This window comes from Rhinolophus ferrumequinum, chromosome 12 (assembly GCF_004115265.2).
Source record: "Rhinolophus ferrumequinum isolate MPI-CBG mRhiFer1 chromosome 12, mRhiFer1_v1.p, whole genome shotgun sequence".
In the NCBI taxonomy this organism is placed as follows: domain Eukaryota; kingdom Metazoa; phylum Chordata; class Mammalia; order Chiroptera; family Rhinolophidae; genus Rhinolophus; species Rhinolophus ferrumequinum.
Window position 1 is genome coordinate 7,729,375 of NC_046295.1, and position 25,326 is coordinate 7,754,700.

Sequence of the window (25,326 nt, forward strand, 5' to 3'; positions counted from 1 at the left end):
TAAAATAGATTACATTTACATAAAATATTTAAATACAAATTTTGTTTTCCTAGTTAAACAATGATTTGATTGCTTGAATACATAGACAAATTTATGCAACCAGGGTAGAGGCCATGGATGACTTATATTTCCAATTGGTGGGGAAGACTCGTTTGGTCTTATAATACCGAGCCAACCAGTGAATACGGCTCTCGATCAGAATCAGACGAAATTTAGCATCCTTATCCTTGCTGTTCCTCTCAAGTATGCTTTCGAACAGCAACAACTTTCTTAATTAAATGAGAAAGATTCTCAGGAAGATCAGGAGCAAGTCCTTTGGACTTAAGAATTCTCAAGATTTTATTGCCTGTCACAGAACGTACTTGTGCAACACTGTGTGAGTGTCTCAGGGTCACACGGCTTTGTAGGGAGTCAGCCCCTTCTTAGCCAGATTGTAGATCTGCTCCTTCACATCATTAGATGTCAACTTCAGCCAGGTGGGGACACTGCGGCGGTAGGGCAGAGCCGACTGGGATAGGCCCTTCCCAGGAGCAGCATGTGATCCAAGACGGCAGTGGGCAGGCAGTGAAAAAGAGCTAAATATAAATTCTTTATTACAAAATCAGCATTGGCCTTCTAGAGGAAAGTGGGGGGAAAAAAACAGTCCCAGGAATCTGAAAAATGAAAACCATGGGTAAAAGGTAATGTGAAGTGTCGTCAGACATATGCAAAGTCAGGTCATCTGGGGGTCCTGCCCCCGCGGGACCCTCTGGTCATCTGGGGGTCCATACCATAACGATGACCATAGCCCAATTTCTTTTCCCCTTTCCTTCTACTCCCTAACCCCACTTCCCCAGATACCTGCACTGTTTCTAATTTACAAAGGCCTGGAAAGAACAAAGAAAATATAAAGCCCAATTCATCACTATACAAAAGCCTGACATATTCTCACCAAAACCTACCTTTTGTCATATTGAAGTGGGAGTAACTTTAAGTTTTACTTTCACAATTCAAGAAAATGAATAGGCTAAATACTCCCACCACTTACTGTGCCTTGAGGAAGATGGAAGTATATTATGGATCAGTCTGGGCCCAATCAGGACAGAGAAACCACACAGCAATTTGAACAGGGAAAATCAAATATAAAGAACATTCATTATAACAATGGATTGTGAGTAACGAGAGATTAGCTGGTCAGAAGTAAAGAGAATTGAAGAATACAGAGAGAGCAGATATAAGGAACATCCACTATTCCTAGGGCTGAGATATAGTGCCCAAGGAAGGGCACTCTTTCCCACCCTAAATGAGGTCTACATCTTGTTGAGCGGGCAGAGCCATGGTGCACTGAATGGCAGTGATGTCTCCGTGGGCGCTGCACCAGAACTTGCTGATAATTCACCTTTTATAACTTGCCAGAAACCCGCCCTATAGGATGCCATGAAAAGCTGTTCCCAAGGAGGTGTCCCACCGGAGGCACTCTGTTACACAGTCACTGGTGGGGGACACGGGCTAAGCGGTTGGCAGCTGGGTGCTGCTGGCCATAGCACTACAGGAACTAAGACAGAAGAGCCACGTGCCTAGGAGCCTGGCACCAGCGGGCCCAGTGCTGGAGCATGGGCCCTGCACTGAGCATCCAGGAGCCCTGCACTGAGCATCCAGGAGCCCTGCACTGAAGCCGCCATGCGCTGGACGAGCCCTTCAAGCTCAGCAGCTGGCACCAGGGAAGCTATGTGGGCTGCGGGAGCTACAGGTACTTCTCTTGCCGTAACATAAAATACCACACTGTCTTCTACATGAACAACATTATGTTGACTGGACCTGATGAGCAGGAAACAGCAACTTAGATGGTATCTGTCACATAGTCTTCCTTTTCCCCATTAAAAATTTCTTTTAAATATTCTTACCAGGCGGCAGTTGGCTCAGTGGTTAGAGCACAGTGCTCATAACACCAAGGATGCCGATTCGATTCCCACATGGGCCAGTGAGCTGCACCCTCCACAACTAGACTGAAAACAACGACGTGACATGAAGCTGATGGGTCCTGGAAAAACACACTGTTCCCCAATATTCCTCAATTAAAAAAAATTTTTTTTTAAATATATTTTTTTTAATTTAAAAATATATTTTTTAATTTAAAAAAGTAATAAAACACTGTTCCCCAATATTCCCCAATTAAAAATAAATAATATATATATATTTTTAAAAACTTTTAAAAATTAAAAACATATTTTTTAAAAAAAATTAAATATATATATATACACACACATACATATATATGTGTGTGTGTACATATATATTTTTTTTTTTTCTTACCTCACAGATCATACAAACACAGGAAGCAGGCCAGATTTGGCCCAGAGGCCACAGTTTGCTGATTCCTGGTCTGGTGCATGCTGAGATATCTTCTATGGATGAAATAGAAGTTGTTCCGCCTTGCACCACCTACCTTGCAAAGAGGACAACACTAGAGTGGAACATTTTGAATTTTGGAGGCAACATATAGACATGTGCATCTATAGTCACATGTAAAGCTGCCTCTTTTGAGTGGGATCAGAGCAAGAGAAGGCTCCATAGCTCAGATCCTCCAAGAATAAAGGTTTGATCATTCACCGGGTAAAAAACTCCAACCACCTAAGGCTCTGGTTGAGGGCAAAGAAAATACATGAAACAGGGAATTGAAAGAACTCATCATTGTCAATTACAGCCTTGTGGCCAACTACAGAACCAAGGACTGTAGTAGTTTTGCATGACTGCTTATTAAATGTATGTATGTATATATGTTAGCAAATTATCTTCTCTCTTCTTCCCGTTTTTATTTTATATACAAGTTGTTGGAAGTTAACTTTACAATTTAGTCTTCAGGCAACAGAACATTCTGTGGGACTATGGCTGATATTGAAAAGTAATTTAGTTAGCAATAAATATAATAACTCTTGGAATTGTGCATCCGCTCATTTTGGGAAAGGGTAAAAACTTATTCACTCGTAAGGACGGTTCTATCTTTAGATAGACAATGGGTCAAAAAAGAAATCAAAGAAAATCAGAAAATATCTTGAACTGAATAAAAACAAAAATACAATGTATCGAAATCTGTGGGATGCTGCTTATACAATGCTTAAAAGAAAAATCTGTAACTTTGAACAGCTGCATTAGAAAAGAATAAAGGTCTCAGTTCAGTAACTTAAGCTTCTACCTTAAGAAACTAGAAAAAATAGAGCAAACTAAACACAAAGAAAGCAGAAGGAAAGACATAAAGATGCGCACAGAAATCAATGAAACAGAAAACCAATAAATAAAATCAATGAAATGAAGAGTTAGTTCTTAATTTAAAATTTTCCCATAAAGAAAAATCCAGGAACAGATAACTTCATGGGTGAATTCGATCGAATATTTAAAGAATACTAATCCTTCACAAACTCAGAAAATGTAAGTGGAGAAAACACTTCCCAACTCATTCTAAGGCCAGTATTACCATAAATCTAAAGCCAGACAAAGACATCACAAGAAAATCACCCAGCAATATTCCTCGTGAACATAGACACAAATATCCTAAACAAAATATTACTAAACCAAATCCAGTAACACATAAAATGGATTATATACCATGACAAAGTGGGATTTATTCCAGGAATGCAAAATTAGTATAACAGTAAAAATCAATTAATATAATAAATTATATTAATAAAGAAACAAACCAGTGTCATCTCAGTAGATGCAGAAGAGCATCTGACAAAATCCAACATTTATTTATTCATGATAAGAACTCTCAACAACCTATGAACAGAAGGAAACTTCCTCAATCTGATAAACAGCATTTATGAAAAATTTATAGCTAACATCAAACCTATTGGTAAAAGATTAAATGCTTCCCCCTGAGATCTGGAACAAGTTATGAATGTCCACTCCCCCCTTCTACTCAGCAATGTACTGGAGGTTCCAGGCAAAAAAAGGCGTCCAGATGCAAAGGGAGACATAAAACTGTCTATATTCACAGATGGCATGATAGTATATATAGAAAGTTCTAAGGAATTCACAAAAAAACCTGCCTGAAATAATAAAGTTACCAGATACAAAGTTAATATACAAAAATCAATTGTATTTTTATACACTGGCAATGAACAATCCAAAAATGAAATTTGAAAAAAATTCTATTCACAATAGCATCAGAAATGAAACACTTCAAAATAAATTTAACAAAAGAAGGACAAGACTTGTACACTGAAAATTACAAAACGTGGGTGAGAGAAATTAAAGAGCTAAACAAAGAGAAAGACATTCCATGTTCATGTTAACATGGCAATTCTCCCCCAAACAGATATACAGAATCAATGCAATTTCTATCAAAATCCATCACAAAAGGCTTTTTTGGAAAAAAATGACAAGCTGTATGAAAATGTAAGGAACCCAGAATAGCCAAAGCAATTTGAAAAAGAAGAAAAAGAACGGAAAACTTACACTACCCAATTTCAAAATTTACTATACAGTGCCATAATCAAGACAACATGGCACTGGTAGAAGAACAAGCACACAGACCACTGAAACAGAGTCTAAAAATAATTTATGGTCAATTGATTTTTCACAAAAGTGCCAAGGCAATTAAAGGAAGGACAGTTTTTTTCAATAAATAGTGCTGGGACAATTGGATATCTACGTTAAAAAAGGATGAAGAATTTGTACATCTAATACAATATGCAGAAGTTAACAGAAATTGATCATAAACCTAAAGCAGGAGCCAAAAAAAGAAAAAAAAATCGATAAATTGGACTTCCTCAAAATTAAAATTTTTGTGCTTCAAAAGATACCATGAAGAAAATAAAGTAACAGACTGAGAGAAATTATTTGCAAAACATGTATCTGATAATAAGCTTGCATGCAGAATATACAAAGAATGATTAAAACCCAAGATGATACACACCCCAATCAAAGAATGGACCAAAGATTTCAATAGACATTTCAAAGACGACATAAGGTTTGCTAATATACACACGAAAATATGTTCAACAAAGACATACTACTTCACACCTACTAGACTAGGATGGCTATAATTAAAGACACAATAAACAAGTGAAGATATGGAAAAATTGAAACCTTCATATATTGCTGGTGGGAATATAAAATGGTACAGCCACGTTGGAAAGCAGTTTGGCAGTTTCTTACTATACAACCCAGCAATTCCACTCACAGGTATCTATCCAAGAAAAATGAAAACATATGTCCACACAAAGACTTGTACACGAATGCTCACAGCAGCATTATTCATAATAGCCAAAAAGCAGGAGGAACTCAAGTGTCCGTTAACTGATGAATGGATAAACGAAATGTGGTCCTTCCACACAATGGAACACTACTCAGCAATAACCAGGAACAAACTACTGACACCTGCTACAACATGGATGAACCTCAGAAACATTATGCTACGTGAAAGAAGCCAGACACAAGACAGCACTTATTTCATCAATTCATTTATATGAAATGTCCCAAAAGACTAATCTATAGAGAAAGAAAGCAAATCAATCGTTGCCTGAGGCTGAAAGCCAGTACAAGGGCTGAGTACAAACTTGCAGGCACGAACGTGTTATGGTGATGCAAATGCTTTAAAACTGAATTGTGGTGATCACTGCACAATTCCCAAAACCTACTAACTTAACTAAAAACCACTTAATTCTTTGGAAGACAGAGTGTATCACTTCAAAAAGGTGACTGCCATATGAACTGTGCCTTCTTATAACTAGATAAAGGTACCCGGAAGATTATAGATGTTCCTTCCTATATTAGAGATATTAACAGGGAAATGATTTCTGCATATGCAGCAGAGTTTATGAAGAGCCTAAGAGAACTGACCAGATAACCTTGCAAAGTCTCTTCCAAACTGAGTCAAAAAAATCGATATTGAGTAGAAAATAAAATGCTCAAGATTTACATTGTTATCTAACTTTTCTGATGAATTTTTAACTTTTTCCTTCTCTACTTCTGCATTTGTATTAAAATACTGCAAACTCAATGTACTTCTCCTCTTGGTGTTCTTTTATATTAAAGTCAGTCATTCAGGACCCATAAACAAGAACAGAGAATATACATACCCAGCCTAAAATAAAATTTTATAAATCTGTTTGGTGCTTATTTCCAGCCTGATTTGAGACTTCACCACTACCAACCTGGAACTACCACACATGTGAGATTTCTCTGGCACTCTGCAGCCTAGCTAATCAATCCAACTTTCTACTGGCCAGGCTGGCCTCCCTGTAGCTGGTTTTCATAAATACGAAATTTGTATAATTGTTACTGGAACTACTTGCTGAAATATGGAACTAGTTTAAAATACCCTTTATTTTTAAATGTACATGCCCAGTTTCACATGCATGCATCAACACATCTTCCACATCCAGCCAATCAATCAAGTTAATGCTTCTTATTAGCAAACAAAACAAAAATTCTAATATAGAGTTTGCCTCTCTTTTCTGGAAACTTAGCAAATGTTTTTCAAGAAATCAAGAAGAATACGACAAATAATGAAAAGTGAATTAAAATGTATATATAATATACCAAAGTATAATTAGTCCAATTCTAAATAAATAGGATCTAACATTCATTCTGGGGGAAAGGTTTTTGATATAACTAGGAAAAGCAAGTTCTTTTCTGATGTGCAGCCTTTCTTGTATATGAGTAATGTATGTGTGCTGATTTCCATGTGAATCTGGCACAGTACATTAGATTGAAACATCAATTTGGTTTAAGTTTAATGGATAAAGTCACAATGAACATGTTTTCTATCTAAGCTTATGTAATAAATGATCCCAACACATGGTATGAATTCTATCATTTGTAACAACCTTTCCTCCCCCTCCTGAGGGGAGTAATGAGAAAATGTTCTGAGCTGCACATCACTGAAGGTGAGTGACATCCATAAATAGCTTACGTTGGGTGGCCCAAAGTGCCCTGCTCCTGTTAAATGATAAGTCAATCACATTTCAGTTAGGATGCATTAAATGGAACACAAATTAGAACAAAACCGGGAGCCAGAGAGCTTTCCAGGTTTCAGGTTAGGACAAAAGCATAGGCACACACAGATCTTTGCCAGAAAATTCCTCGTCCTCTTTCCTTAAAATTCTGGCCACAGATTTCTCGTATTTCAAAAAATTTCCTCCTCCAGACCTCTAGCCCATACAACATGACCATAAAGGGTTCATAGTTGTAAACGCGCCCATGTAAAAAATATCTTAAAAGCAAACCAACAAACAAACCCCCAAAAATCTCTCAAGTGTTCTGGACGCGATTTGGCCGGGCATTCAAATAAAGTTGTGGGGAGACGATCGCCCATCAAAAAGATCGTAGGATGAAAGGCCTGGAGGGCGGGAGGGGTAACAGCCGCGCCCCAGGCTCCCCGAATTGGCCTCGCCCCTCCAAAGGCCCAGACGCAAGGGGGAGGCGGAGAGCATGGGGCCAGCTGTAGAGGATGATGGGTTGAAGGGCGCGAGCTTTCAACAGCTCCCATGGATCCGGGTTGAAGAAATTCACCTTTGCTCCGCCGCTTTTAAGAAGACATAGCTGCCTGCCTCAATGAACAATAAGAAACAAAATTCCAAGTCCCAGCTCCCAACCGTTCTGGGGACTCCCTTCCACGTGACCCCACCGCCGGTCCCACCCCCTGGCCCTGCCCCGCCTTCTGGCCACGCCCCTCGCCGGTGGCCACGCCCCTCCGCGGTCTGGCGCCACCTCACGCCCCTACCCACCGTCCCTCCTCGACCCCTGCACTCGGCGGGAGCCTCGTTCACCCACCTCCAGGCGCGGGACGCTACGGACGTTCTCGCGAGTCTTCCCTCCCTACCCACACTCACACACCCAGGCTGACGTGTCGCCCAGACCCCCAAGGCCGCCTTAGCTCTCGTTCTGCAGCCGTTCTCTTACCGGGTGGTCCACGCCAGAGCTGCTTCAGCAGTTTGGGCAGTGGTGGAAAGGACGCCACCACCCGGGTTCTGTGGCTTGAAAATTGGCTTTGCCTCGTACTGGTTTTTTGTTTTATTTTGACTTTTTTGGAATTTTCCCGCGGTCGCTCGGCAGTGGAGTGGCGGGCGCGCGCGCACGTGCCCGCAGTGCACTCTGGGGCTCGGCGAGCGGACCCACGCGCCCCGCGGCATCGCGGGAAAACTCCGACGAATCTTGGGCTCTTGGGGGCGGGGCGGGGACCTAGCACCGGCTCGGCCGGAAGTTGGCCAGGGGGGGTGGCCTCCTGGGCGAGTGGGGAAGCTGCGGCTGCATTCGTTTTCTCTGGGTGGCTGTGTGCTAGAGACACGGGCGTGCGCTAGACCGCAGAAAGGACCCGGGGACGAAAAACCCGGGGTTTTCGGGTTGTTGCCCAATTACTTCAAGATTCTGTTTCAAATGCAGGGGAGGTAAAATGGAAATTAGATTTTTAAAAGAAAAATTGAGTCTTTGTCAAGGGGGTAAAACCGCTAAACAAGGCCTAGAATATGATTTTCTAACTGTGGTCACACACATAAAAGGAATCTTTCTTGGGTTAAATGACACCCCCAGTCCCTACCCCCTGCCAATCAGTTCCATATGGTATTTGATTCGGGTTCAAATCAGTTCAAAGCTGTATTTAAACCACTTAAGTGGAAAGCAGCATTTTCTGTAAACTTTCATTCATGTCAATAACATTAACTTGTCTTGGTGAATTTTTCTTATTCTAGAATTTAGTGGTGCATGAAGGTTTTTCATAGATATTGAAACTGAAAAATAATTTGAAGAGCCTAACCTTAATCTTTATTTTTTTAAATCAGTTGCCTCATGATCATAAAACTACAATGTCAGGGGTGCTTTCCAAAAAACTTACTACAACGCATTGTATGCACATAATAAAAATAGTCAAACACTTCTGGCCTTCTTAAATGAAGGAATACTCATTTTACCAAAGAATAAATTGAATTCAGAGATTAGGTAGTTTACCAAGGTATACAACTTGTTAAATGACAAAGTTAGTATGGAGGTTTGTGGTATCAACAGTTTTCTTTGTTTTGTTTTTTTAGTTAAAGGATGTGAGGACAGAGTCCCAGAGAGCAGTTTCCAGGCTCTCGGTCTCATGTGGAAAGTTGCTGGCTTAGGTAGTAGATGGTTATCCTCTGTGGCTGGGCGGCCATCAGCTGTTACCAGTTAGCCATTAGCCACTAATATAACTGCCGTGGCTACTCTGGGGGGTGGGTGGGTTGGTTGGTTGGCAGAGAAGCGGACAGCAGATTGCCGGTTATGTGGCTCCTGCTTTCTGTGTCTCCAACCCATCCGCCAGTGAGAATATAGTGGTATGACTCCCCTACCTATGGCTCCATTGGTGTTCCTTTTTGGCCTCACCATGTCCTGCGTTCTTATGCGGGGAGCAGGACCAGAGACCCCCGCATGAGTCCCTGCATGACAAAGGGAGATATAAAAGTAACCCAGTGCAGAATTTGAGAGAAAATTGACAGGTTCCGCAACTGTATTAAGGAATCAGGTATTAAATCCATTTTTTGAAAATATTCCCTGGTAACTAAAGAGGTCTGCGCTTTTTTGATGTGTGTATGGTTAATTGTGGGCCTGCGCAGAGAGAGACATGCTTGAGTACATCATGGCACCATGAGAAGAAAGTCATTGTGTTTGTGGTGACAAATGTGAGCAAGTTAATGCTTAAGTCTTGCATTTACCAGCAAAGGAAGGAATTATGCCATGTGTTTCTTTAGAGAAAATATCTCTATTTTGATACTCAGGTCATTTTACACATTTTCTGAAAAATCATTTCTAGTGTTTGTCGTGTTAATAATTGAGGTCTTCCCATATTATGGTTTTATGTCTTTTAATTCAGTGATTAAGAGTTGCTAGACTCATTCAACTTTACAGTATATGAAAGGACATCATATTTGGGCCTGATTTAGATCTAAATGGGTAGCATATATAATATGAACATCCAAATGTAAATTTATAGGAATTTATAGGCATTCGTTTAATCTGGAATCCATAAGTATGAAGCTATCCTAATACTTTAAGCAATAATGAGATGATCCATTTGTAAAATGCCTGAAAAGTTTCGTGAGAAACAAATACTTAGGTACATATCCTATTTTTAATTGGCTTATAAAATTGAGTATGTGTGCCTCTAGAAACAGTTTTGGTTGTAGTATAGAAGCCAGTCACAAATAATGTGGCAAAAATGGCATGTGTAGGTGAAAATTATTTCCTCTTTAGAAAGAATTAGAATCCATTCTAATGGAATCCATCCATTATAATTTTTACATTCTAGAGGGGAAAACACCACAGCTGAGTGCTGCAGAGTTCCTGACATCAAATATTCCTTCAAAATTAAATAAAATCAACTGTCTTGGACTCTCGCCAATTTAGTAAGACTCATGTTCCCAGAATTAGTCCAGACACTCACCTAGTTTCCAGCTGTTATTTGGCACCCCAACACTTAACATTATCTTGTCCATGCATCTGATGTTTGCCTCTCGTACCTCAACTATGAATATTTAATGGTTGTTTATTAAGTCCCAGGCATGGGCTGATTCCTTGGCCAGATTATTTTTTTTTAATTCTCACGGTGATCTTATATGGTAGGTAATATTCCAGTTTCACAGATAAAGAAACTGAAACATAACACTAGTAGAACAATTTCTACTAGTAGATATTGTACCTTCAAGTCCAAGTAGATTGACTCTGGGGCTTGTGCTTCTTCCCACGTGCTATGCTCTTGCTCATGCCCAAGGCTGGGTAGGGTAGAAGTGGGGAAGAAGTGATGTGATCCCAGAGGTTTATACGTGTTAATCACCACTTTGTTTTCCTCTTCATACATTCTGACTAAGGAAATGTACATTGAATTAGAGAAGAAAACAATAAGAATAATATTTGTGCAGAAAGCGCTTCAAGAAACTGTGCAAGTAATAGTGAAGGTATTTGATCTGCCACCCTGATGGCGAAGAGCACCTGAGGTCAGGAAACAGGGCTGCCCAAGGTGAGTTGGAATTAATGGAAAATTAATGGAAAAGGGGAAATGTGTTATAACTGTTGCATGGTATAGCCTCCTCTTCCCACAGGCTCGCTCCCTAGGCTCTGCTGAAAGAATGAACCTTAGGAAGACGTGTTTGTACTAATCGCCCCACTCCCTGCCACAACTACGTGAACCAGGAATGGGAACCTCACCCTGGGTGAATCAATCAAGCTATTGCTGGGGAATTTGGAATTTCAACACTGAGAGATTGTACCACCTGTACACCACAGGAGCCAAACCTGCATGCCAACAAAAGTTGCTGGGGAAAGAAACAATATAGCAAACAAAAGAGAAATTGAAAGGCCAGGTTATTCCATGAGAGAGGGAGGGTAGTAGCTTCCATTCCCAACGTTCCATTCCTAAGCCCAAATTTAAGGCACACTGACTGCTTATTTTTCTGTTCTTAGTTTTGTCCATGAGATCCCCCCATATCCTCACAACAATCATCCCTTTATCTATTCTGACTTCAGTAAGTTTCTCTCCCTTATGCAAAACAAGTCCTGACTAAGGACATGGAGGCAGCAGCAAATCTTTGTGTCACTGGGCATTAGCTCTTTGGCTGAGCCTAGTTGACACATTAATCAATGGATACCTAGTGAGAACTTTCCAAGCAGAAAGCATGAAGCATATGGGTTGGGTTGAAGACACAGATCTGAGTATCTTGGAATTGGAAATCTTACAGATCCAGGACTTCCCTAGATTTTGGGCTTCTTAGGCCAGTAAAATGTCAATAATATTAGAAGGCTAACAGTTGACTTTTTACTTTGGGGTGCGTGGGGGGGGATCTACTATCATTTCAGATTTAAAAAACATTTTTTAACTTTAAAAAAAATAAGGTGAGTCAAAGAATAGTCTTGTAAATCAGATAAATTTTGTTTCACAAAAAGCTCATTACATTAGCCTGTGAATATTGTAGAATGGAGAAACAACCCTATCATTGTGCAATCTCTGGCACAGAATTCCCAGAAAACAAAAATCTGTCCTTTTTCCATTAAGCAATGATACACCCTGTTTAAAAAAATGAAATTGTTAAGGCAGTTTTAGTCTAATTTTGTTTAGTTCAGTAAAAAAACTGTGTTCCTATTTAGAGCATGCATTCCCACCAATCATGGTGTGTTGTAACTAATATAGTGCATTTTTATTGCTTGCAGAAAGTAATAAATTACATTTTTAAATGAGCACATGGCTTAAAAATAATTTTTTCTCATAAGTATTTCATAATGATTCATTTAGCATGAAATTAATATTAAAGACCTGCTAAGAATAAGCACTAAAAAATTCCAAATGAAAAGAAATTATGCACATTAATGATTTGATTAATTCTGGCAACTATTAAGTGAAAAATAAGTAAGTTTCATCCTATTCTTGTGTCTGTTTCAGATTGACCCTTTAATTGCCTAGTGTTTTCCAATAAAAACTAGTTAACTGCACCTTTTTATTTATTCATGGGCTAAATTAAGGTTTTAGTAGACTCAAGTCATACAATAAAACAATTGCTTGGGGTGGGGGAAATAGGGAGATATTGGTGAAAGGGTACAAACTTCCAGTTATAAGATGAATAAGTTCTGGGATCTAATGTACAGCAAGATGACTATAGTTAACAATACTGTATTGTATCCTTGAAGGTTGCTAAGAGAGTAAATCTTAAATGTTCTCACACACAAAAAAAAGAAAATTATGTGAGGTGACTGAGATGTTAACTAACCCTACTGTGGTAATCATTTCACAATATAAAAGTATCAAATCATTCCATTGTATACTTTAAACTTACACAATGTTATATGTCTCAATATTACTTCTCAACAATATCAAAGAAAGAAAAAACCCGCTGCATGGCAAAGGGACAAACTTCAAACATAACACTGACAAGTTTATATATTATACAATCATTCCTCAAAATCCAAGATCTATAAAGCCAAAAGGAAAAAACTAACACTTAATGAGCACCTACCACGTGTCAGGCATTTTGCTAAGTACATTATACTTATTGTCTCATTTGATTTAGTTTCTGTGACATAATCTCATCACATGTAAATGTAATGAAAATGTCACTCCCATTTTGCATGTAAGCCAATAAAGATTTAATGTATCAGAAAAAATCATTTTAACTGTAAAAAAAATCAGGACTACAAGTGACAAAGTATCACTAATAAAAAACCACTACCCTTTGTTTATTTGGGGGACTCGTAAAACTTCAGAAGCTTTCATGCTTCTTGCTTTCTGTATCTCTTTGTCTTCTGTAGTAGTTTCCTATTGCTGCTATAATAAATTACCAAAAGCTTAGTGGCTTAAAACAACACAAATTTATTATCTTGTACTTCCGGAGGTCAGAAGTCCCAAATAGTTTCAGTGAACTAAAATCAAGGTATCAGCAGGGTTGTGTCCTTTCTTGGGATCCTCGGAAGAAGAATCCACTTCCTTGCTTTTTCTAGAGGCAGCTTCTAGAGGCTGCTTGCATTCTTTGGCTCATGGCCCCGTTCTCCAATTTCTTCTTCTCTAACTCTGATCCTCCTACCGAGCTCTTACAAAGACCCTTGTGATTACATTGTGCCACCAAGGTAATCCAGGATAATCCCCCATCTCAAAATCCTTAATCACACCTGCAAAATCCTTTTTACCAAACAAGGTAACATACAAATTCCAGGGATTGGGACATGGATACCCTTGGGGGGCCATTATATAGTTTACCACACCCTATCTGTCTATTTAAATAAATTTGAATGACTTCATTTTCAGATAATGATTCATAATACCATTTGAATGTAGTTTCCACAGTATTGAAGACCGTTGCATCCTATATAACTTCTAGAAAATCTTTTTCTTTCTGCAAGGACTCTTTGTTTCTTGTAGTTTTCATAACAGATCCCACTAATATTTGCAGATGAGTCTACAGTACTCCCCTTTATCCTCAAGGGAAACATCCCGAGACCCCCAGTGGATGCCTGAAAGCTTGGATAGTATCAAACCCTATATATACTATTTTTTTCCTACACACATATCTATGATCAAGTTTAATGCCTTTTCCATCTTAACTAAGCACTTATCACACACTGTGGCTGTAACATTTGCAGTTTGAGGTGCGACAGCAAAACAAGTACAAATTTTTTGTCCTTCTTCACAATTTCACAGATAGAGATTTGTTTTTACCACAGATCTTAGCACCTCAGCATACCATTGTTTGTTTTTTTGTTTTCTTTGCTTATTAAGTTGAGAACTTTCACTTAGAGGAAGCACATAATAGCTTTTCTTTGGCATATCCAAATTGCTAGCATAACTACTCTTAAGCTTTGGGACCGTTATTAAGTAAAATAAGGGTGACTTGAACACAAGCATTGTGATACCGTGATAGTCAATCTGATAACCCAGATACCGTGTTTCCCCAAAAATAAGACCTAGTCAGACAATGAGCTCCAGTGCATCTTTTGGAGCAAAAATTAATATAAGACCTGGTATTATATTATATTATATTATATTAATATTATACCCAGTCTTATAGTAAAATAAGGGTCTTATATTAATTTTTGCTCCAAAAGACGCATTAGAGCTGATGGTCCGGCTAGGTCTTATTTTCGGGGAAACATGGTAGCTACCAAGTGACTAAGAAGTGGGTAGTGTATATAGCATGGAGATGCTGGACTAAGGGATAATTCACATCCTGGATAGGATGGAGCAGGATTGTGTGAGATTTCATCATGCTACTCAGAAGGGAGCACAATTTAAAATTTATGAATTGTTTATTTCTGGAATTTTCCATTTAATATTTTCAAAATGCAGCTGACCACTAGTAACTGAAACCACAGAAAGCAAAATCATGGATAAGGGGAGACTAGAGTATTTCTTAAACGAGATTTTCTTCAAATCACTGTTACCTGCTTAACTATCAAAGTGGGTACTGAGCAGTAATGACTGCATTGTTTGTCCATCAACACTAATTAATCTGACAAGACAAAGTTAACCAGCCTTTTCCCACCCAGAGAACAAACACTCCTACAGTCAAAAAATTCAGCTCTGCAATAGTATCTGCAGTCTTATTGGGGCATGGTTTCACAGCTCCATTAAATGGCTTAAATCTCTTTTCTCACACATGCAAACACATGTCTTTGCATTGCTCCCTGGCTATTTCATGTGCATTTATCTTCAATCCCAAGAAGGCCACACTCATCTTAAGAGCTAAACCAGGTCCTCTTCTTGTATAGCTCTTGAGGGTGTAGCAAAATATTGGACCAGAGACAGTAAGAGGCACCCTGAAGTTTGCATGTGGCCAACAGACTTGTTTTGTTTAGTTTGAAGAGTGTTTGAGAAAAAAATTAATCAAAAACATTTAAAAATCAGAGGATTTCACATAAAATTCTTTATATCCTTCTTCTCTTGAAAATTTCGATATATGGGCACCCTGGGCCAGCATTTCTGCCTGGGAAACATCAGGTCTCCATCCAGACCCAGATTAACCCCTATAAACACTTGAGTTTGAGATTCCTGTAGTAGACACCCTGTAGAAATTTTTGGTGATATCCTAATAGTATCCCTTCATTTTTCAAGTGTGGCAACTGCTTACTAAACTCATATTTGGGCCAGGAACTATTTGAAGGCATCTTCACAAAAAGGTTTCAATGTGTAAACTGTCCTCTAAGACCTTGTTAACTGTGAAAATTAATAAAAAGAAACCTCATTTAAAATGGAGTTGGTAGGCTAGAAAAGAGAACTCTCACATACGTGTCACTCAACACATACTACTACTGATCCCAACAGGAAGGGGCACACCTTGCATTTTCAACAGGAAGTGATACCACTTTACTACCTCAGCAGGAGGAAGAAAACAGCTCAGCCAATGAGAGACTGCCATGACTTAGCCAATGAAAAGCCACTATACTTCAAATTTTCAGCTTCCTTCAATGGAATCTTCATTCACAACAGCCCCACCAAAGCTCATAAAAAAAGATGTCTCCTTTGTTTCTCTGTCTTGTGTGTGATTCACTTAGACCTCATGTCCCAAACTGCAAATCTTTGTTGTTCCTGAACAAACCCTTTTTGCTGAAGAAATATCTCACTATTTGCTTAAGGTCAACATAATCATAGTATGATCCATGGAACTGCGGTATTCTCATCAAATGGGAGCCTAAAAGCTCTAGTGAATCAGAATTTGCAGTTTAGCAACATACCCAGGTGATTTGGATATGTATTAAAATTTGAGAAGTGCTGCTGTAGACTAAGTTTATGGCTAACCCTAACATACACACACACACACACCCCACTAAGGCCAGGCCTAATTAACTCATTTATGCATTGTGAAATAATATTTTGAAAATTATTAATAACCTTTCTCTTTTGCCTCTATGCATGTGGAGTTAGAGGCATCCTTCTAAATGGGTGGAAGAGTTAAAAACACAAAAAAATATGCAAAGGAAAAAAATGAGGTAAATTCTCTAGGCTTAGGCCAGAAAAACCCAAGTCAAAGAATTTACTGATCACTCTTGATGATAAAACGAGGATACACTGTAGAAAATGTAAAAGAAAAGCACCACGTTTTTTGTTTTTGTTTTTGTTTTTAGCACTGAGAATCCAGGGAAGAATATAAAAACATGAGAGGGTATAAGCATGTCCAAGCATGTCCTCCCTTCTTCAGAGAAGTGTGTAGATTATGTAAGACCCACACAGAAATCACAAGGGTCTTTTGTCCTTACACTTCTCTTAAAATCTACCCAATTTAGGACAGGCAACACCATTTAAAATGGGCAAAGACTTGAATAGGCATCTGTTATAAGAAGATCTACAAATGGCCAATAAGCACATGAAAAGATGTTCAACATTCATCAGTCAACAGGGAAGTGCAAATCAAAACTACTTCCCACATGGGGAGACCCAAAATGGTGGAGTTAAACACTGTGCCTGCTTCTTTCTGTGAACACATTAAAATTACAATTAAATTATAGAATGATCAACCTGAAGAACCATCTAATCCAGCTGAACAGAAGTTTTATAACTAAGGATATAAAGAAGAAGCCATGCTGGTAGGAGAGGTGGAGACACAAATTGTGCTGGCCCCAAACCTCCATGTGGCAGTTGAGAACCAGGAGGGATATCTCGGCCATGGAGGTTCCCCCTGGAGGAGCAAGGGATGCCAGCCCCATACCAGGCTCTCCAGCCAAGAGTACTGGTACAGTGAAGAGGAGCTCTCACAACATCTAGCTGTGAAAATCAGTGGGGTTTCTACTTGTCCGGGTGGGAGAGAAAGCTGTGGGAAAACCAGACACCCTCTTAAAGGGCCCACACACAGACTCACTCACTCACAGGCACTCACCCTGGACTCCAGTGCAGGAACAGTGACTTAAGAGGTGTCAGAGGCATACAGGGGGCAGACTGAGGTGTGTGGCTTTGAATAGAGGGTTGGAGGATAGTCGCCATTTTCCCTGTGTGGGGTCCTTCTCCTGTGCAGCCTGCAGACGGGAGCCATCCTTCTTGTGTTGAGCCCTCCCCGCAATGCCGATGGCCAAATCTGAATCTGAATTGGTCTGGTGAGCTCTGCTAGGACCCTACCCCACCCAACTCCCCTAACGTCAGAGGCACTTTCTCAGTGAGTAGCCAGCCATGCCACCCGCATTACACTCTTTCTTGGAAAACTATCAGAGTCTGCAAGCCCCAACTGGGTGGCAACTGGCCTCAGTGTTCCATGAGACTTTTGCTGAGTAGCTCCAGGCTCAGCACTGGCACCAAACCAAAATTTACATTAACCTGGTGACCACAACTCTTCCCTGAGACCCTGCCACACCAAATTTTCATACTGCATGAGGTTTTATCAGTGGATGAACCTTAAGGGAACTGGCAAGTGGCAGCAGGCCTCTGGGTGTCCTGACTTTTGCAGAGCTACTCCAGGCCCAGTTCTGGTAGCAGATATCCTCAGTTCACAGTGTGGCCTCTCCCACACACCTCCAGGTTTAGCACAGGCAGCAAACAACAGCGAATCTCTTTGTAGCTCCTACCAGATAGTACCTGACTGATCACAGGCAGTGGGTACCTGAGCCTGCACTGGAGCCTCTCTCAAGAGGCCCAGGAACCAATATACTTTGAGGTTGTCTTCAAACCTCAGCATAGCACCTCCCAATTAGCCCCACAACACACAAAGGGTGGTCTGAATAGGCACCAGAGCCGGCTGAGGTGAATCCCACTTAGTGGGTTAAGCCTTCTGTGCAACAGTCTGTAAGCTGAATCCCACTTAGTGGATTAAGCCTTCTGTGCAACAGTCTGTAAGCTGGCCAAACCCCACAGCTAATCAGCCTGAAGGTCAATCCCACATACTGATGTGCCAATAGCAATCAAGGCTCAACTATAACAGGAGGGCTCACACAACCCACATAAGGGACACTCCTGGTGCACCTGGAGCAGTTGACCATGGAGACTGTGCCAAAACCCCACAGGGCACCTACTACATAAAGCCACCCAGCCAAGTCTGGGAGACATAGCAGATCTACTGAATACATAGAAAGAAACACAGAGAGGCAGCTAAAATGAGGAAACAAAGAAATACAGCCCAAACGAAAGAACAGGAGAAAACTCCAGAAGCAGAACTAAACAAAATGGAGGCAAACAACCCACTAGAGACAGAGTTCAAAACAATGGTTATAAGGACGCTCAAGGAACTTAGTGAGAACTTCAACAAAGAGATAGCAAGCATAAAAAAGGACATAGAAACCATAAAAAAGAACCACTCAGAAGTGAAGAATACAATAACTGAAATGAAGAATGCAGTAACAGGGGCAACTGGTTGGCTCAGTAATTGGAGCATGGTGCTTACGGCACCGGGGTCACTGGTTCAATTCCCACATGGACCAGTGAGTAGCAATGGCTTGAGCTTGGAGCTGAGCCGCTGGTGGGTGGCTCAGTGGTTAGAGTGTGGTGCTCATAGCACCAAGGTTGACGGTTTGAGCCCACATGGGCCAGTGAGCTGTGCCCTCCACATCTAGATGGAAAAAACAACAACTTGACATCCTGGAAAAACACACTGTTCCCCAATATCTTTTTTTGGGGGGGACCCCCCCTAAAAAGAATATACTAACAGGAATCACCAGCAGACTAGATGAAGCAGAAAGTTGAATCAGTGATTTGGAAGGCAAGGTAGTAGAAAACACGCAATAGGAACAGCAAAAAGAAAGAAAAAAAAAGCCAAAACAATGAGGATAGTTTAAGAGACCTCTGGGACAGTATCAAGCTTAACAACTTTCTCATCATAAGAGTAGCATAAGGAGAAGAGAGAGAGCAAAGTATTGATAACCTATTTGAAGAAATAATGACTGAAAAATTTCCTAACCTGGTGAAGGAAATAGACATACAAGTCCAGGCAATGCAGAGAATCCCAAACAAAATGAATCCAAACAGGTCCACACCAAGACACATTATAATTAGAATGACAAAGTTTAAAGACAAAGAGAGAATTCTAAAAGCAGCAAGAGAAAGTCAACTAGTAACTTATAAGGGAGCTCCCATAAGATTGTCAGCTGATTTCTCAACAGAAACTTTGCAGTCCAGAAGGGATTAGCACAAAATATTCAATGTGATGAAAAGCAAGGACCTACAACCAAGAGTACTCTATCCAGCAAGGTTATTATTTAAAATTGAAGGACAGATAGAGCTTCCAGACAAGAAAAAGCTAAAGGAATTCATCACCACCAAACTGATATTACAAGGAATGTTACAAAGACTTCTTTAAGACAGAAAAAAAAATCAAGATTATGAAAATAAAATGGCAGTAACTACATATATATATCAACAATTACTTTCAGTGTAAATGGATTAAACACTCCAATCAAAAGACATAGGAAGGCTGAATGGATAAGAAAACAAAACCCTTATGTATGCCTACAAGAGACTCACTTCAGATTGAAAGAAACACACAGACAGAAAGTAAAGGAATGGAAACAGTTATTTCATGAAAGTGGAAAGAAACAAACAAAAAGCTTGGGTATCAATACTTATACCAGACTTTAAATAAATATAGTCTTTAAAACAAAGGCTATAACAAGTGAGAAAGAAGGACCCAGTAATCCCATCTCTGGGTATTTTCTGAAGAAACCCAAAATGCTGCTTCGAGGGAATGTGTGCATCCATATATTCATTGCAGCATTATTTACAATGGCCAAGATGTGGAGGCAGCCTCGGTATCTGTTGATGGAAGAATGGATAGAGGAAGGAGGTGGTATGTGTATACAATGCAATATTGCTTGGCCATGGAAGGGAATAGGTTCTTCCCATCTGGAGTGACATGGATGAACCTGGAGGGAATTGTGTTGAGTGGCGTTTTAGACAGAGAAAAACAGATGCAATGTGATTTTGCTTATATGTGTAATCTAAAAAACAAAATAAATAAAACGGAAACAAACTCATAGATACATAAAACATTTTGATGGTTGCCAGATGGGAGGGGGGTTGGAGGTGTGGGTGAAAATAGGGGAAGGGATTAAGAATTACAAACTGATTGTTATGAAGTTGTTGTAGGGATATAGGATACAGCATAAGGAATAGAGTCAATAATAGTGTAATAACTATGTATGGTACCAGATGGGTACTATATTTGTTGAGGTGATAGATGGGAAGGGTTTGGGAGGCAGGATGAAAAAGGTGAAAGAATTAAGAAGTACAAATTGGTAGTTACAAAATAGTCATGGGGATATAAGGTAAAGTGTAGGGAATATAATAAATGATATGGTAATAATTATGTATAGTGCCAGGTGGGTACTAGACTAGTCAGGAGGACGACTTTTTAAATTATATAAATGTCTAACCACTATGCTGTACACCTGAAATTAATATAAGATAATACTGAATGTCAACTGTAATTGAAAAGAAAATGTTTTTAACTGGAAAGGAAAATAATTAAAACACCAAAGGAATGAACTGGGAAAATATGTTTCATTACTACTGAGAATCAAAATTGTTCTTAAGGGAAATCCTAAAACTAAAAATGGCCCAATAAAGGTGTTAGGTACTAATACAAAAAATAAAAATGAAACTAATATAATGTTACATGTTAATTATAATTCAATAAAAAAGAAATTTGAAATTTTAAAATATAATAATAAATGTGCAACTTTCATAACATAAAAGAAACCAATTCCCACTTACTAGAATGGCTATTATAATTTTAAAAAGAAAAAGAAAGAAAGAAAATAACAGGTGTTGGTGAGGATATGGAGAAATTGGAACACTCATACATTGTTGTTAAGAATATAAAATGGCTTAGTTTCTGGAAAACAATTTGGTAGTTCCTCAAAAAGCTAAACATAGAATGACTACATGACCTAACAATTCCACTACTGGGTATACACCCCAAATAATTGAAAACAGGCACTCAAATAGACATTAGTCCACCAAAGTTCATTGCATCATTATTCTCAATGGCCAAAGGTGAAAACAACCCAAGTTCCACCAAAGGATGAATGGATAAACAAAATGAGGTATGTATATATAACAGAATATAATCGAGCCATAAAAAGGGATGAAGTTCTGACACATGCTGCAACATGGATGAACCTTGAGGATATTATGATAAGTAAAATAAGCCAGACACACAAAAGGACAGATATTGTGTGACTCCACTCATGTGAAATACCTAGAATAGGCAGATTCATAGAAACAGAAAGTGGATTAGCAGTGACCAGGAGCAGGGAGAAGGAGTAATGAGAGTTTCCGTTTGGGATGTTGAAAAAGTTTTGGAAATAGTGGTGATGGTTGTACAATACTGTCAACTCAATTAATGCTATTACATTGTACACTTAAAATGACAAATTTTGGCTTCCAGGTTGAGGAACCAGAATGCTTTTACATGCCACCATGTTGGAGACCCAAGCTCCACAACGGAAGCTCTTTGTTCAAGACCTTGCCCTACTTATCTCTTCATCTGGCTGTCGCATGGCCATTAATGAGGGATTTCCGTTATGTGAAGGAAAGAATGGCTGAAAATTGTGTTGATTCATTGTTAACCTGAGAGCATTGTAGAGTCATTTGAAAGGTTGAATAGGAAATAAGCACATCTGGTCTTTCTGGAGAGTTGGGGAGGTTGCAAAAAAGAAAAATGATCATGTCGATAAGGACAGAGTGGTTCTGTGGTGGTGGCTTCAACCTTTGTCTTCAGAGAGACAAGCCACAGACTGGGAGAATGTATTTGCAAAAGTCACATCAGATAAAGGACTGTTATCCAAAATATACAAAGAATGTTTAAAATTCAACAATAAGAAAACAAACAGCCTAATTAAAACAATGGGCTAAAGACCTTAACAGACACCTTACCAAAGAAGACACACAGATGGCAAGTAAGCATATGAAAAAAATGCTCTACACCATGTCTCCAGGGAAATGCAAATTAAAACAACAGTGAGATTCCACTACACACCTATTAGAATAGCCAAAATCCAGAACACTGACAACACCAGATGCAGATGAGAACATAGAAAAACACGTTCTCTCATTTTGCTGGTGGGAATGCAAAATGGTACAACAACTTTGGAAGAAATTTGGTGGTTTCTTGCAAAACTAAACGTATTCTTACCATATGATCCAGCAATCAAGTTCCTTAGTATTTACCCAAAGGAGTTGAAACACATGTCTACACAAAAGCATGTACATGGATGTCTATAGCAGCTTTGTTCGTAATTGCTAAAACTTGGAAATAACCAAGATGTCCTTTAGTGAGTGAATGGATAAACGAACTGTGGTGCATCCAAACAATAGGATATTATTCACTGCTAAAAAGACTTGAGCTTTAAGCCATGAAAAGACATGCAGGAACCTTAAATGTACTGTTTCCCCAAAAATAAGACCTAGCCGGACAATCAGTTCTAATGTGTCTTTTCAAGCAAAAATTAATATAAGACCCAGTCTTATTTTCCTATAATATAAGACCGGATATAATATAATATAATATAATATAATATAATATAATATAATATAATATAATATAATATAATATAATATAATATAATATAACAATATAACATATAATATTAAACTGGGTCTTACATTAACTTTTGCTCCAAAAGACACTGATTGTCCTGCTAGGTCTTATTTTCAGGGAAACATGGTGTATTACTAATTGAAAGAAGCTAATCTGAAAGGCTACAGACTATGTGATTCCAACTATATGTCATTCTGGAAAGAGCAAAATCATGCAGACAGTAAGAAGATCAATGGTTACCTTGGGTGGGTGCGGGGAGGTTAGAGATAAATAGTCACAGCACAGAAGATTTTTAAGGCAATGAAAATACTCTGTATAATAATATAATGGTGGATGTGTGTCATATATGTTGTAGAATGCCAGAAATGAACCTTAAGGTAAACTACATGCTTTGGGTGATTATGATGTGTCAAAGTAGGTTCATCCTTGGTTTAAAAAAAGGCCATTCTGGTGAGATGGTGACGGGTGTTGGTAAAAGGGAAGGCTATATACATGTGTGAGGCAAGGGATATATGGAAAATCTCTGCACCTTCCTCTCAAGTTCATTGTAAAACTAAAACTGATCTTAAAAAATAAAGTATTACAAAAAGACAAATTTGGGGCAGCTGGATGACTCAGTTGGTTAGAGTGCGAGCTCTGAACAACAGAGTTGCTAGTTCAATTCCCGCATGGGATGGTAGGCTGTGCCCCCGATTGAAAATGGCAACTGGATTGGAGCTGAGCTGCACCCTCCACAACTAGATTGAAGGACGACTTGGAGTTGATGGGCCCTGGAGAAACACATTGTTCCCCAATTTAAAAAAAAAAAAAAAAGACAAGTTTTATGTTAGACATTTTTTGCAACAATAAAAAAATATTTTTTGCCTTTGGGGCTCCCCATACCAGTGTGGGTAAGGTCAGAGTTGATGGTCAGAGTGAGTGGACAGCAAATGAATCTGTGACTGAGGAGACTGAAAGCTGGAGGGAACACATGTCACAGATCCAGAGGTCCACAGTCGGTGGAGGCCAATGTGTTGCCCAGTCAGGAGGGGATCACCCCAGATTGTGACCAAACTGACAGAGAGACCAAACCAGAGGTGAATGACATCCAGGCGACCTGCAGAGAGAGGGACTAGAGCCATCCTCCCAGAGGCCAGAAAAGTCAAAAGACAGCTAATCTGGAGCCCCCAGCCCTTCTCTGTCACCAAAGGAGTTGTATAAAACACACTCCATCCACCAAGTCTCAAGATACCATCTTAAAAATGAGAAGAAACAGGGGTTGGGGGTGGGCGGTCAGGGGGTGGAGTGGGGGTTGGGGGGGTGGAAAAGCATCTGAGAAAGTAAACATTTCTATCTGAGAAGGCTGAACAACAACTAAAGACATTGATTCAATTTAGGGAACAAGCTAAAATCTCTAAGCCAGATAGAACTAACAGTTAATTTTTTAACTCCCTCTCTACTCCCCACCCCATCATAAATCAGCAGGTCGGGGTTCACGAGAAAGATCGGATTAGGTACAAAGTAAAGAAATTGAATGAGCATGGAGGTGCCTCCTCCGGCTCCTGCTAAACCTCTTACACTCATTCTAGTGCCCCTCTTTGGGCTTTTGGGTGCTTCTGCACCAGGCTGGGCTCTGTGGTGACCCAGGGAAACTGGACTTCGGCTCCTGGAACCACCTCACCTGCAGCAGACTCTGAAACTGAACCCTTGTTTGGTTTGTTCCCCTTCCCTGTCCTTCCTCCATCCCCTTCCTGGTTTCTTTAGTGGGGTGGGATGGGGGTGGCAGTGGTCCCTTGTTAATAAATCACTTGCACACAAAAGCTCCTCTGAAGGCCTCCTTCTGGATGACCAACCTAAGGCGTGCATTTTTCTCTGCACTCCCAAGTTACAATGTGGCTTAATATTTTCAACCTTGCCATATCTGTCATTTAGCTGATCCCCAAAGTACTTGAGTTTGTGGCCCCCGTTCTAAGGTGTTCTGCCTTGTTGGCAGGAAGCACTAAGCCAGCTCTTTGGTACGAGCACCTTGGGGAGGGCAATTTGAGCAAGGTTGGAAGGACCAGCTAATGAGCAAGCTCACAGAGGTGGGCCCTACCTCCTTCCTCTGCATTTTAGCCACTCCTCCCCAAACTCCAGTTCTGCTTCTACATGGCAGGTGAGGTGGCTCCAGTTTTCCAATGTGACTCAGAACAGGCCCCAACCCTACGAACAAAGACAAACTCTTTCAAATTTACAAAGTAATATGGCTTTATTTCAGAAAATATTTCAGATAAGTAAGAAATAAATTAAAAAAACAAAATCAACAGGTTCAAATTTTCTATTCTATATCCCTGAATCCATTTACTTGCTTGTCTTTTCCTGCTTTCCATTAGATACTTGGAGATTTCTTCTGCTAGTTTCAATTATTCAGTAGTTC

At 39.6% G+C, this 25,326-nt stretch overlaps 2 protein-coding genes across 5 annotated transcripts in view; both read right to left on the reverse strand.

The window, feature by feature from the left end:
* FANCC (FA complementation group C) overlaps positions 1 to 25,326 on the reverse strand; it is a 321,103-nt gene that overhangs the window by 231,758 nt on the left and 64,019 nt on the right. For 3 of the 4 annotated variants that reach the window (XR_004424715.1, XM_033123709.1, XM_033123707.1), the window contains exon 1: positions 7,885 to 8,084. The exons of the other annotated variant lie outside the window; for it this stretch is intronic. The gene's annotated coding sequence lies outside the window, so the exon portion shown is untranslated. Of the gene's footprint in view, positions 1 to 7,884; positions 8,085 to 25,326 lie in introns of those variants that run through there. 4 annotated transcript variants of the gene reach the window in all.
* Positions 92 to 7,471, reverse strand: LOC117032056 (uncharacterized). Its single transcript, XM_033123196.1, is given in 5 exon segments — positions 92 to 244; positions 246 to 406; positions 409 to 575; positions 1,606 to 1,797; positions 7,221 to 7,471. Coding segments are annotated over 5 exon segments (924 nt in total).